The following is an 11002-nucleotide window of genomic DNA, read 5'->3' as shown; positions in this document are numbered from 1 at the left end:
CTTCAGATGATTGCCATCCATCTGCCGTCACCTGTTGTCGCGCAGAAATACCGTATGGAGATGCTGTACGAAGGTCCCCATGATGACGAAGCCGCTATTGGTATCAAGGTATGTTTATTTATTTATTTTTGATAGACAGTTGACCAGCATATCAATTACTATATGCTCTTACGGCATACTACGTCATTATATGAGGAAACTACCAACGGTAACCATGTATTTGTATTACAGAAAATGTGTGTTAGGATATTGACAAATATTGACCTGTAGTATCTTTTAGACCTCTCTATCAAAGATTAAGCATATTAACTTTTAACTGTTGTGTTTAAGGTATATATGTATATATCGAGTTCTTAGGTTTTCGCGATTGTTACATATAGGAAATGAAACTATTTTTTCGGATTTAAATCTAGATATAATACTTGAGTCATGCAAATTTATTGGAAACCATCCCATTTTATTTATTCCAAAAATTGAAATTAAACATAACAGAAACCTGTATCAACTAATACATGTACAATTTTCGAAATTTAAATTAGTTTTTTCTGGACTGTAAGTTATGGTAACTAAAATTTACAATCTCATATCAATTTACATAAAAGAAATTCAAGAATTTAAAATTTTCTCTAAACATTTAAAAGAATTCCTCATAAATAAATTAAATTTATTATAATATTAAAGAATTTTTCAATGATAAAATATCATTTATTATGTAATTAATTTGAGATACTTCCGTTGTCCATATCAATTTATCTTATGCATGTATAATTGTAATGATTTATTTAATAGGATCACAATTTTATTACTTTTATAATGAGTAAGTGTGCCCACTGTACTTAATATAAGTGTGACAATTTGACAAATGAATAAATAAATGAATATATTTACGTAACTTAAGATAGTTCTGGTATACAAGCCAATTACAGTTGAACGCAATATTCGGTGTTAAAGTACTGGAGACTTAAGAATATTTACGAGTTATATGAGTATGTTGTGTAGTTTTTTGGAGTGCGTTTTTTGAAAATCGAATACTAAGAAAAGTTCCTTCGATCCGGCTGGATTCGAATCAGGGGATCTACTCTCGATATCCGTCCGAAACAATTACTGCCAAATAAGCAATACTTGACCAAATGAAAAGACGCGTGATGCGAATGAAGCTTCATACTTGATACTTGTCTTTTAATTTTGTCGAATATTACTTATTTGACAGTAATTGTTTCGGACGGATGTCGGACGGAGATCGAGGGTAGACCCTCAGGCCCTTTTCTCGCGTTCGCCGTCCGAAATAATTTATCGTCGAATAAGTAATACGCGACCAAATTTCGAGTAATACTTATTTGATGGTAATTGTTTCGGACGAATGTCGGGATGAGAACGAGTGTAGACACTCAGCGCCTTCCGCAATCCGTGCCTGATGCTCTCCTAACTGAGCTACGGAACGAATGAGCAGACCTTCGAATCTTTCTATGTGCTTGTGCAGTTATTATTTTTTTAACTACTATTGCTGTAGCGCCGTAAAATAATTGAATATCATGATATTCAATTATTTTACGGCGCTACCATAATATTCAATTATATTAAGGTGATTTACTAGCATGGTAGTAAATCATCGTGATTTTCAATAAACTTATAATATTTATACAGGTTGTTTAACGACAAATAAAAATCATAGTAATAAATATAAACAACAACTGATGTATGCATTGTTTTACATTGTTTTTGACCAGAGCTGTGACCCCGAAGCTCCGCTGATGATGTACGTGAGCAAGATGGTACCGACATCGGACAAGGGCCGTTTCTATGCGTTTGGCCGCGTCTTCTCTGGCAAGGTCGTCACCGGACAGAAGGCTCGCATCATGGGCCCCAACTTCCAGCCCGGCAAGAAAGAAGTTAGTACACGCCTAGATTGTTTAAAGTGTCTAACTTGTATAAAGATATGTTATAACTAATTTTTGACTGTTTACGTAGCTATCTGCAATTGCTTTCTTTTTTAACTGCCTCCGTGGCCGAACGGTTACCATGCCGGACTGCCACGCAGAGGTCCCAGGTTCGATTCCCGGGCCGGGAGAAATGTTTGTATGGCTTACATTTATTTCTCTCGTGAGTTTGGGTGTAATTTGTGGTTGTCTATGTGTGTGTCCATGGCACCCGCGACACAGGGTTTCCCTAGTGCGGGGCTATGTTGAGTGTGTGCGTTATTTATTTTAACAATCTGACCATTTGAATCTGTGAATTTCACTTTTGTGTACTAAAAATTACTATATTTCGTTTCAATCCATTTTGAACAAAATGTAAACAAACAAGTCACTGACCCGACCATAGACGGTTTAGTGATGGCCAATTGTAATGCCAACTACAAATCGATTAATTAATTGAATGAATCAATTTGTTTAATTGAATCTTACTAGCGGTTTTCCCTATATAACCTATATAAACATATTTAAATTTTCCGTAATCTTAATTTTAATTTTTCTTTCAAATCTGCACTTAGATACTCGTGCGATTGAAATTTTCGATTTACTAATCTATTACAAATCTAATGCAATGAACTGTATATTTATTTTTCGTACAGCACTATGCAACCATGGACAAGTCATAGACGTATAGATGAAAATAACCTCACTTTTGGACTACCATTTTTCAAATACGATGCTGTTCAAATGAATATTGTTGGAAAAAGTGATGAGATATCAAGTCGAAATCTTCAAAATATACGTGAAAGTGTTACTCATTCGATTTATTGAGTGATTGCTTTAGAAATTTAACCAAACAGTTTTGTTTACCATTTGTTCAAAGTGGATTGGAACATACTATAAAATCAGACTTTATATTCAAATTAGACGCTGCAGTGGCGCAGCTGTCGCGCCACTGCAGCGTCTAATTTGACGATTACAACACTAATTTATTTACATCGTATCATAGAACATCTGAAATGTAACTTTTTAAAGTGAAAATTGCATCGTGATAAAGAGGATGTTACTGCGCGCCCAACGCTGAAGATGTTTGCGTTAATAGAAGTATTCTTTTTAGGATTTGTACGAGAAGACCATCCAGCGTACGATCCTCATGATGGGCCGTTACGTGGAGGCCATCGAGGACGTGCCCTGTGGCAACATCTGCGGTCTGGTCGGCGTTGACCAGTTCCTTGTCAAGACCGGCACCATCACCACCTTCAAGAATGCACACAACATGAAGGTTTGTATTTTATACACACACAGATCATGTCCAAAATTATTTAGAACACGTGTATAAGTAACGTTCATAGTTAATGGAAGCCTATTGTCTGTGCTTAACTCATTGACACAGACAGGTGTAACGATAAATATGTATTTAGGACGCCCATACGCTTAATAAAGTCACATAATAATGTGACTTTGAGGTTTTTCTAGGACAATGATGTAGAAGTGAGAGATCATAAGTTTGAATCGTAGTAGCACGTTCCACATTTCCGTGCGTTTTGTGCTATTTTGAGTTATATGCTACATAACACGTGTTAACCAAGTTATTAAGAATTATACGCTCATAATTAGGGAATCCAATTGCGGGATCGACGTCATCATCCCGCTGACAGTGGGATTTGTGGAACAGCAAAAAAAAATGAAAAATTTTTTGTTTAAGTACTTACATTGTACTTATTTACATCTTTGTATTAATAATGACTATGTTCATTTTTGTGAAGAATTGTATGAACAATCAGATTTTTTATACAAAAAGGAATTTGTAATGATCATATAAACATATGGCCTATACCAAATGCAAACTTAGTATTTAGCATAGGTCATATTATTATGCTTCGTAGCGTGACCAAATTGTGAGTTCCAGGATAAAATTGTTTAATCGCCTGTTAGTGAGGCTAAGAAGAATAAATTACTTTTAGAACGATGTCGGAACTGCGCAGCTGAAAAACACGGAAGTAGGAGAAAAATGGGCAATTTTCTTCAATAATAAAACTTTCGATCCCGCAAATCCCGCAGGTGTAATCCCGCATTTCTGATCCCGCTAAATTTGTGCGCGGGATCCCGCGTTTGCTGAATTGAATTCCTTACTCATAATGAATACACTTATTTTTCTTCAACCAACTAACACTTAACATTTATAGCCAACAACAATTAAGTGTATGTCTAGCGCCTATATTGCAGCTATAAGCACAGGTTCAATAATAAATCAAATTTTCGAATAGGTTATGAAGTTCAGCGTGTCGCCTGTCGTGCGTGTAGCTGTGGAGCCTAAGAACCCTGCGGATCTGCCCAAGCTGGTGGAGGGATTGAAGCGTCTCGCCAAGTCCGACCCTATGGTGCAGTGTATCAACGAGGAGTCCGGCGAGCATATCGTTGCTGGTGCCGGAGAACTGCATCTTGAGATCTGTCTCAAGGTATGTTTAAGAAATTTAATTATTTATTAAATTGTATTGCAATCAGTATACTGTTAAAATTTAAGTGATTATTGTCAGGCTTGAATAGTTTCTATTTGCGATTCAATTAGTTTGCCACTTAAGATTTAAATTCAACTTTAACCCATTTGCAATTAGAACGGACTAGAGTATGAAACTTGGATGTTCTTTTGACTGTACAACTACAGATAACAGATCACGAATAAGGCTTAGAACTATTCGACTGCTAACAAATTGACTGCATGTTTGCAGATAATAAATCATAAATCTGACATCCCTTTGTAACAATAACACATTTAGTGAACAAAACCTTATAATAATATAGTTAGCTAAAACTACGTCCGAGATAACGATTTATTGTCTCCTGTCTTAAAAAACTGATCATGAATTTTTGAATTAATATAAAACAAGTATATAATATTATGCTCCTTGTTTGTACAGGATTTGGAGGAGGACCACGCGTGCATTCCAATTAAGAAATCCGACCCGGTGGTGTCGTACCGCGAGACTGTCGCCGAAGAGTCCGACCAGATGTGCCTATCCAAGTCGCCCAACAAACATAACCGTCTCTTCATGAAGGCCCAGCCGATGCCCGACGGTCTGCCCGAGGACATTGACGAGGTGCGTACATTTACAATGTCCTTGTTGCTGGACACGCAAGTGTCATTAACTTGATGAGCGAGTTAATTGGATATATAATATCCAATTAACTGAAGCTTAGAATTAAATGAAGCTTTGTTTTCATTTTGTAGACAAAAGAATAAACTTCTTCGTTATTTTAAAAATTGTTTGTTATCTTACTTCGCTGGCTCAGCACTCAAAATGTGTCCCGGCCTCCGAAACTAGATGATGACGCACTTTCTTCGGTCCTGTGCAATCTCTCGCCAATTGATGGCTTGTAGTTAGCGCCGGTCTGCCTCCACGGCGTCACTCCAGCGATACCTGAGACGACCAACCAGTCATCGTTCTGTAGGTCGGCCCAAATAGGCTCGCTTCATGTTCCGATCCTCTCCCATCCTTTCTAAATAGCCGAGCCAGAGAAGTCTGAGCGCTTTGGTTTCGCCAATGAAATTTGACTGGACGACGAGCTCATTATCTTGGATGTATTTGAAATAAAGAAAACTTAAATTATAAAAGTATGTATATATCGTACAACTAAACGTTACAAATAAATTGAACAGGGCCGTGTCAATCCCCGTGACGACTTCAAGACCCGTGCCCGTTACCTGACCGAGAAGTATGAGTACGACGTAACGGAGGCACGTAAGATCTGGTGCTTCGGACCTGAGGGCACCGGGCCCAACATTCTGGTGGACTGCACTAAGGGAGTGCAGTACCTTAACGAGATCAAGGACTCCGTCGTGGCTGGCTTCCAGTGGGCCGCCAAGGAGGGAGTCATGGCTGAAGAGAATCTTAGAGGCGTGCGCTTCAACATCTACGACGTTACGCTACATACTGACGCTATCCACAGGTTTGTTCTGAATACTGTTGGTAAATTTTCCGAAAAATTTCAAATAGTGGACCTTTTCCAAGAAAAAAATGTGAAAAATTGGGAAAACATACTTCGAAGGCTTACATTATGTTCTTCGTTTAGAAACGTCATTTGAAGTTTTATTTAGCGTGAATTATAAAATAAAATTGTATAGCTAAAAACAAGTTAGAGTAAAACGAGATTTAAAATGATTGCATGGCAACGAAGCAAAAGAATTATAGGTAAAATCTTTATAATTTCTTCTTTAAGTTTTCGTTCCGTATCTTCAACTTTTGACAGATGTCAACTGTCTAATCGCACCCCTCGTGAAAGAATGGCATAAGTGGAGTTACGTTAAAAATGTTTATTGCTCTATTAAAGCGTTTGGAAGTGCGAAATGTGTAAAAATATTCGGAAAAAATTGTTTTTCAAAATGGAAATTTTATATAAATATAAGTACACAATTTGGTTACTCTATTTGTATTAATGTTATTGCAACAGAGGTGGCGGACAAATCATTCCAACGACGAGAAGATGCCTGTACGCGTGTCTCCTCACTGCACAGCCTAGAATTATGGAGCCGGTGTATCTGTGCGAGATTCAGGTCAGTACTGCCTCCATAGCATGAGCGTGATTTAGACCCTACCAAATCCCTTGCAGCAGGCCTAGTTGAACAGAGTAACAACAATTTTATTTTTGCAACAAATAACACCCATTTTGCAGGACAGAATTCGCACATTTGCAGCATTTATTATTAACTGAATGTAAAGAATATGTACATTGGTGTCGATTTCGGCAAACTAAAACTAAATTTAATACAATTTCAGTCCATCTGTTTCTTTCATTATCAATAAGAAAGACGAGACTTAATTTTAGTGTTATCCAATCTTTTATGCTGGCATCGAGAGATTGCAAGCACCGAAGATAATAAGTTTGTCAGAATCGAGCCCTTTTTTTTTGACTAGTTAGCATGTCAGATTTACATGATAAGTGATAAACTTAGCATGGTGTTTATCCACGTTTTTCCTGAGCGGCTCTAGCTTGCATGATAGCGTCGCCTTTCCGAGACGTGGCAGAGCAACAGTTCTTTGTTTTGGCATTGTCACCCGACATATACCTTGCCTGAATAGGGGATCTAACATATAATTTTTAAATCACTATTATTGTTGGCAATTTGCGTGTGACATAATGTCGTCTTGAGTGAATACCTCGTTTGTGATTTGTATGTAATTTTTCAGGACGAAGATAAAAATGTTACGTATGTAGTTAGCATTTTAATTAGTTAAATTATAACTCTTTCAGATACTATATTACTTTAATAATATTATTTGAACAAAAAGTTAGTTTTTCTTCAACAAAAATCAGTGAAGACGAACTATGTGAAAACGCGTATGCCAGGTTTTCACTCGTAAGACGACGATAATGTGTGCTTTTGGCATTCGAGATAACTAATAACCGGTGTGAAAATAATTGCATAATTTGATTTGTCTTTTGACTATGAGATTAATTCTTAATTAATTAAAAGTAAGTTACTATAGCAACAGAACGTAACATATGTGTTATCGCGCAGTGCCCTGAAGTAGCCGTGGGAGGCATCTACGGTGTGCTGAACAGACGGCGTGGTCACGTGTTCGAGGAGTCGCAGGTGGCCGGCACGCCCATGTTCGTGGTGAAGGCGTATCTGCCCGTCAACGAGTCCTTCGGATTCACCGCCGATCTTCGCTCCAACACCGGCGGACAGGCCTTCCCGCAGTGCGTGTTCGATCACTGGCAAATTCTGCCTGGAGACCCGTGCGAGCCTGGCACCAAGCCCTCCATCGTCGTACAGGTAATATATTCAGTCTTTTAACTTTTCATTCCTAAATTTAAATCGTTTCTTATTCTACTATTGAACAAGGCCAATATAATATCAAGCTTTAATATGTACCCACTTACCCAACCTGTCCTTGTGTCCTTTTTCATCCAAATTCTGTATCTTTTCCATAATCTGTAATTCTGCTTCCCAACCCTTTCATTGGCTAACTGCGAAGGCAAGCCATTAATAGTAAAATAAAAAACTTTGAGATGTCTTTTTTGAAGAAAAGAGTAAAATGACAGTTTATTGCGCAGGTGTTGCCCACTTGCAAATCAGCTACTATCGACTTGAATGTTGGTTACGCTTATGTCATAAAAAGCCGAACTTGTATCATTTGAATCATAATCGGCTCATTATTCGTCCAACTGCTGGGCACAGATTCATATGAATTGTTAATTTTTGAAAATTCATACATTCACTAACTTTTAGCAGTAGGTGTATGAAAATACAAATAGGATACGAATTTTTAAGTTTTTCATTTGAATTTAATGAACATAATCAAATCCGTCTCTCGTTATTAAAATGTGTATAACAGTCAAAATATGAATTAACACATTAACGTAACTAGTAATACTAGAACGTCGTAACATTCATAATTTAGAAATGTTTGGCAAAATTTTACCTATTTTCACAATCTATCGATAACATTGTCACCAACGACTATAGCAACCCTGCAAATGTCATTATTGTCCTTCAAAAAATACTGACCAATGAGTTTTTTGCTTACCGTCCAACGCTACCCGTGCCGCGCTATAGCGCGTACGATGGTCCTTGCGACTGTCGTATGCGCCGCGACAGCGCCGGTTCGCGTGAGACGCAGAGCAAACCTTCGACCGCGTCTAAACGCTGCACAGGACCTCTATCCTTATGTCCCAGGACTGCATGCTACGGCGCGGTCGATACATTTATTCTTCCACTGAACAAACATCAGTGTTTTTTAAGACTATGACTTCCCTGTGCACAATCCGTTTAGTATTTCATATTTTAACATTGATTTTAATGTTCGTATTTCTCCCACAGGAAACGAGAAAGAGGAAAGGGCTGAAAGAAGGTCTCCCGGATCTATCTCAATATTTGGACAAGTTGTAAACGCCGTAGCTAATGCAATCCATTCTGTAATATATGTAACATTACGCGCGCCTCACGCACTATACTATATTGTTTTTTTATTACATATAATTATTTTTAATTCACCGTGGAGCATTTTGTTTCGCCTGAGTTTGTACGTTGCCCCAAGATATCGACCCTACAGGAATAAATATTGCTGGACGATATTTCGCATTGTTAATATCCACGTACAAGTGATACTCGACTGTTACTAGTATCACGTCATGAATAAAATACTGAATTATAATCTGCGATATTTTCTTTTATAAGACTTGTTATCACTGATAATGTAGTTCAGATCCAGGTGTTTCTTTACATTATACTGTAATTAATTTTTAAATTATAATTTTTCTATTGTAATTGGCATTTTTTTGATTTTAATTATATATTTATGCCGAGTTAATGGTGAGTTATTTCGTTGTTTCTTATTTGTAATGTACTAGCACTGTTATTTTTTAGGAATAATATTGAGAGTGATTGATATAGAAAATACTTTTTATGATGAAAAAATATTTATCTTTATTCTTGAATTAGACTGGATTGGAAATGGACAAATAATAATTATATAATGCAAAAGAAAATATAAAAGATGGCTGTGAAGAAGTATTGTAGTAGAGAAATGGCATCACTGATCCCAAAACCTTTGTTTCAGAAACGTTTCCTTCTCTGTTAATTATTAGGTGAGCACAATACCATTGTTTTAATAGGAAAAAATGTTTTGTTATTTATCTGTGATTAAAACAATCGGATCCAATTACTGAATGTGAAATGTAGATATAACGAATTATGAGTTAATTTGGTTTTTAAACTTGGATCGCAGTTTCTCTTTCAAAATCAGTAACGCAGATCTTTCTTTACAGTTATTTGGAGTGCCATTGACCAAAGAACTATTGAAAATGGCAAGTATTAATTTAAACATTAACTTATGTTTAGACCCTGGTGGTAGCGCTACTGTAGTTTTGATTTCCATGTCGATTTGGTAAAGCAGAAATTAGTTTTTATATGCTTCAGATCTGATGAGGCTGGTTTTCAAATTACTATATTAAAAACTGAACGAATTCCAATGATTATAATGTGAGTCGTTGCCTGAAGAGTTAAACTCTATAGTGTAGAGACTTATGGCCAATGAGACCCCTCCCGATATTCATTTTCATGTTTTTATGTCACTCATTATTCTAACAATTACTTTTTATTCATAGGTCAAAAACTACAAATAAGTCGTGCGTGATCGTTATACTAGAACGAAATTAGCGTCCGGCGATCTGGTAACAATCGGCGTAATTGGCAATTTCTTGCACCACGGTGGCAAGCATAGTGTACGCCATCGACACGAGAAGTTATACTAGGTCGAACATCGAAGAAAAATTATTGGTAAGCATTTAACAACATGTGAACATGGTGATTGTTCTTATGTTAATTAATATGATTCAGATCTGATAAGGCTAGTTTTCAGATTACCATAGTTTGTCTTTTTTGAAGATGCGAGTAAAATGGCAGTTCAAAGCACAAAAGTATTGCCCGCTTACAAGCAGCTAGTGGTGATTGCAGTCGACTAATAAATATTCTATCGACTTCCGACTGAATATTGGTCACGCTTATGCAATAAATAGCGAACTTGTTATATTGAATCATCTCATTATTCATCTAACTGCTGGGCACGGGTTATTGCCCTATTGAATTGTCAATTTATGTAAGTTCGTATATACACTGTCATTTAGAACCATGTCTATTAAAAATACAAAGAGGAGACATATTTTAACGTTTTTCATTATAATTCAATATAGATAATCGAATCCGTCTGTGATTTTGATACTTGTAGGCCAACTGTCCAAATAAACTCAGCCATTTTTATCAAAATTTTACCTTCTTTCAGAATCTATTAATAAAACTGTCGACAACAACTACATGACTATTCAAAATTTCACGAAAACTGAAAACCCTGCTAATGTCATTTTACTGGTCTTAAAAAAACATAATATGTTAAAAACAACAAAAAACCAATTCCAATGAATATAAAGTGAGTCGTTGCCTGAAGAGTTAAACTCTATAGTGTAGAGACTTATGGCCAATGAGACCCCTCCCGATATTCATTTTCATGTTTCTATGTCACTCATTATTCTAACAATTACTTTTTATTCATAGGTCAAAAACTACAAATAAGTCGTGTGTGAGATTGTAC

The 11002-nt window shown here is 36.5% G+C and overlaps 1 protein-coding gene across 1 annotated transcript; it reads left to right on the top strand.

The window, feature by feature from the left end:
* The first annotated feature begins 6 nt into the window (after positions 1-6).
* Positions 7-8997, top strand: LOC113238514 (translation elongation factor 2). Its single transcript, XM_026475340.1, has 9 exons — positions 7-108; positions 1728-1889; positions 3031-3195; positions 4181-4372; positions 4832-5011; positions 5572-5861; positions 6363-6465; positions 7432-7689; positions 8737-8997. Exons 1-9 carry the CDS (start codon positions 7-9, stop codon positions 8803-8805), a joined length of 1521 nt encoding a protein of 506 aa, XP_026331125.1. The 3' UTR covers positions 8806-8997.
* Positions 8998-11002: the final 2005 nt, after the last annotated feature.

This window comes from Hyposmocoma kahamanoa, unplaced genomic scaffold, assembly GCF_003589595.1.
Source record: "Hyposmocoma kahamanoa isolate Upper Pololo Valley unplaced genomic scaffold, ASM358959v1 96323, whole genome shotgun sequence".
NCBI classification, from domain to species: domain Eukaryota; kingdom Metazoa; phylum Arthropoda; class Insecta; order Lepidoptera; family Cosmopterigidae; genus Hyposmocoma; species Hyposmocoma kahamanoa.
This window is presented reverse-complemented; position numbering and strand designations above follow the sequence as displayed.